Consider the following 2,827-nt stretch of genomic DNA (forward strand, 5'->3'; position numbering starts at 1 on the left):
GGTTCACGGGGACATCATGGGGAGGGGGGACCCCGAGCCCCAGGTCCGTGGTGGATGGGGACGTCGCGGGGATGGGTGTCACCGAGAGCCCACCCCAGGGTGGATGGGGGGGTGATGGGAATGGGCGTCCCTGAGCCCCCACCCGACAGTGGACGGGGGCACCACGGGGATGGGGGGGTCCCTGAGGCCCCACCCCACGGTGGATGGGGGTGTCACGGGAATGGGGGGCCCTGAAAGCCAGCCCCACAGCAATGTGGGTGTCAGCCCTCTGTGCCGTTTGGGGGTGGGGAGGGTATTCTGGGGGGACACCACCACTCGCCCCCAGATGAGGGCTGTTCCCCCTGTGCTGTGGGGTACAATGGGGGGACGCCAGCCCCCACCCCGGGCTGCGTGGGGCAGGGGAGTCCACCCCCTTGGGCAGGGGGCAGGGAGCGGATGCGGGGTGCCCGCAGGGGCCAGCACCCCATCTCGTGCCCCACGTCTCACCGTGCTCCCCGCCACCGTCACCGCTTCCTCATCCCGCGCCCGCCCTGCTGTGGGGCCCCACTGGGCCCCCCCCCCGCTCCCCGGGGGCCTCCCTGCCCTAGTGTCTTGTTCCCCCCCACCCCTCGGGGGTGGGGGGTCCCTGCAGCCCCCCAGCCTGCACCCAGGCCCCGGCGAGTGGCGGGCAGCCGTGGCAGGGAGGCTTGGTGGGGATTTAGCGGGGATTACGAAGCCATCAGATAAAACCCTTGGGAGGGAGAGAAGGGATTAATTTTATTTTTACTCTGGCAGGAGGCGGGGGGGGGACGGGATGGGGGGCCCAGCGTCACCAGCCAGGGCCTGAATCCCTCCCCAGGGGGGCTGCAGCTGGGCACAGGACACCCCTTGGGAGCTGAGGGGGGACAAGGGGAGGTGGAGGGGCCGGGGTTGGCACCCTGAGAAGGGACCGATTCGGGACCCCATGGGTGGGGGGGCCAGGCGCAACGCCAGGGTGATGGGCAACAGCCACCTTTGGGCCCCCCGCCGACCCCCGGCGCTCCTCAGACCTGCCACGGGACGAAGGTTGGGGCCATAAAACCCTGTCCTGTCCCCGTCCCCATCCCCTCCCTCCGGCCAAGCCCAGCAATCCCTTAATTCCCTGGCCGTGCACAGCCAGATGTGAGACGAGCTCAGCCCCCCCCCCCCACCGCTGCAGATGTCCCCTCCTGGGCCACCACGTCCCCACGACTGCTCCAGCCTCATCCCCCCCTGACCCCGCAGATCTGGGCTGGCTGGTGGCCGCCCTGGCCCCATGGGGCAACTGTGACCCGGGGGGGGGGGCCCGGGGGCAGGCAGGGGGGGGTCACCCCTGAGCGCTGCCCACCGTACCCCACAGAAACAGGATGTGGACGATGACACCGAGGAGCTGGAGATCGCTGTCGACAACACGGCGTTCATGGATGAATTCTTCTCGGAGGTGAGGAGTCGGGGGGGGATGCGGGGTTGGGGGGCACGGGGCTGCCTCCTAACCCCCCCCACCCCTCCATCCTCCCCGGCACGTCTAGATCGAGGAGACCCGGCAAAACATCGACAAGATCTCGGAGAATGTGGAGGAGGCCAAGAAGCTCTACAGCATCATCCTCTCAGCCCCCATCCCTGAGCAGAGTGAGTGCAGCAGCCATGTGTGTGTGTGTGTGTGCCCCCTCCCCGGGTCACGCGTCCCCTTCCCGGGGACATTCCCACGGACATTCCCGCGGTGGCTTCCCCGGCTCACGTGCCGTGACCCCGCAGAGACCAAAGACGACCTGGAGCAGCTGACAGCGGAGATCAAGAAAATGGCCAACAGCGTCCGCAACAAGCTGAAGAGTGAGTGGCCGCGTCCCCACCGCCGTGTCACCCAGTCCCGCGGGTCCCCCTCTCCCTGTGGGAAGGGTGGGGTGTGCTGGGGACACTGGGACCATGGGGTCTGGTGGGTGGGGAAGGTCCCTGATGGGCTGGGGTCTGGCTCTTGCCAGGCATGGAGAGGAACATCGAGCAGGACGAGGCACGGTCCTCCGCCGACCTCCGGATACGCAAGTCTCAGGTGAGCTCCGGTCCCTGGGACCCGCTGCCGGGGCTGTCCCCACCCAGCACCCCCAGGTCCTGAGCACCCCATCCCACTCTGTCCCCCATGGGGCTGTAGCACGTCTTGGGTGTCCCCAGGTCTCCCGTCTCTGTCCCCAGCAGCACCCCGTCCCACATACACCATGTCTGGGTGCTCCCGGGCTTCGTGTCCCTCTGCCCTGTCCCCAGCAGTCTGTCCTGTCCCCCATGGGTTGGGACATGCCACCTCCTGCGTCTTGTGCCCCCATCCCCAGCCCCAATGCCTTGTCCTGCCCTATTTCTTGGGGCTGGGGAATGCTTGGAATGTCACTGGTCTGACTCCCTGTCCCCATCCCCATCCCACCATCCTGTCCCCTGGGCCTGGGATGTGCCATGCCCTGGGTGTCCCCACTCCCACCCCCCCGTGCCCTAGGTCCTGTCCCCTGGGAAAATGCTCCATGGGGACACGCCACGCCCGGGGTTGTCCCATGTCCCCATCCCTGTCCGCAGCACTGGGTCCTGTCCCCCGGGCTTGGGACATGGCGTGCCTGGGGTGTCCCACGTCCCCGTCCCCAGCCCCGGGTCGTGTCCCCCGGGGGGGCCGGAGAGGTGCCATGGCCGGGGTGTCCCCAGCCCCACGCCCCTGTCCCCGTCCCCAGCACTCGGTCCTGTCCCGCAAGTTCGTTGACGTCATGACCAAGTACAACGAGGCGCAGGTCGACTTCCGGGAGCGCAGCAAGGGCCGGATCCAGCGCCAGCTCGAGATCAGTGCGTGCCCCCCCCC

General features: G+C 68.6%; 1 protein-coding gene across 2 annotated transcripts in view; it reads left to right on the plus strand.

The window, feature by feature from the left end:
• Positions 1-1,362: 1,362 nt before the first annotated feature.
• The window catches only part of STX3 (syntaxin 3), a 5,637-nt gene continuing 4,172 nt past the window's right edge, over positions 1,363-2,827 (plus strand). For both annotated transcript variants that reach the window (XM_010564246.1, XM_010564245.1), the window contains exons 1-5: positions 1,363-1,438; positions 1,527-1,626; positions 1,753-1,827; positions 1,977-2,044; positions 2,703-2,811. In XM_010564246.1, coding sequence (XP_010562548.1) covers positions 1,418-1,438; positions 1,527-1,626; positions 1,753-1,827; positions 1,977-2,044; positions 2,703-2,811 — 373 coding nt within the window. In that variant the 5' untranslated portion in view covers positions 1,363-1,417. The remainder of the gene's footprint in view (positions 1,439-1,526; positions 1,627-1,752; positions 1,828-1,976; positions 2,045-2,702; positions 2,812-2,827) is intronic.

This window comes from Haliaeetus leucocephalus, unplaced genomic scaffold (assembly GCF_000737465.1).
Source record: "Haliaeetus leucocephalus isolate CR32 unplaced genomic scaffold, Haliaeetus_leucocephalus-4.0 Scaffold177, whole genome shotgun sequence".
Classification (NCBI taxonomy): Eukaryota; Metazoa; Chordata; class Aves; order Accipitriformes; family Accipitridae; genus Haliaeetus; species Haliaeetus leucocephalus.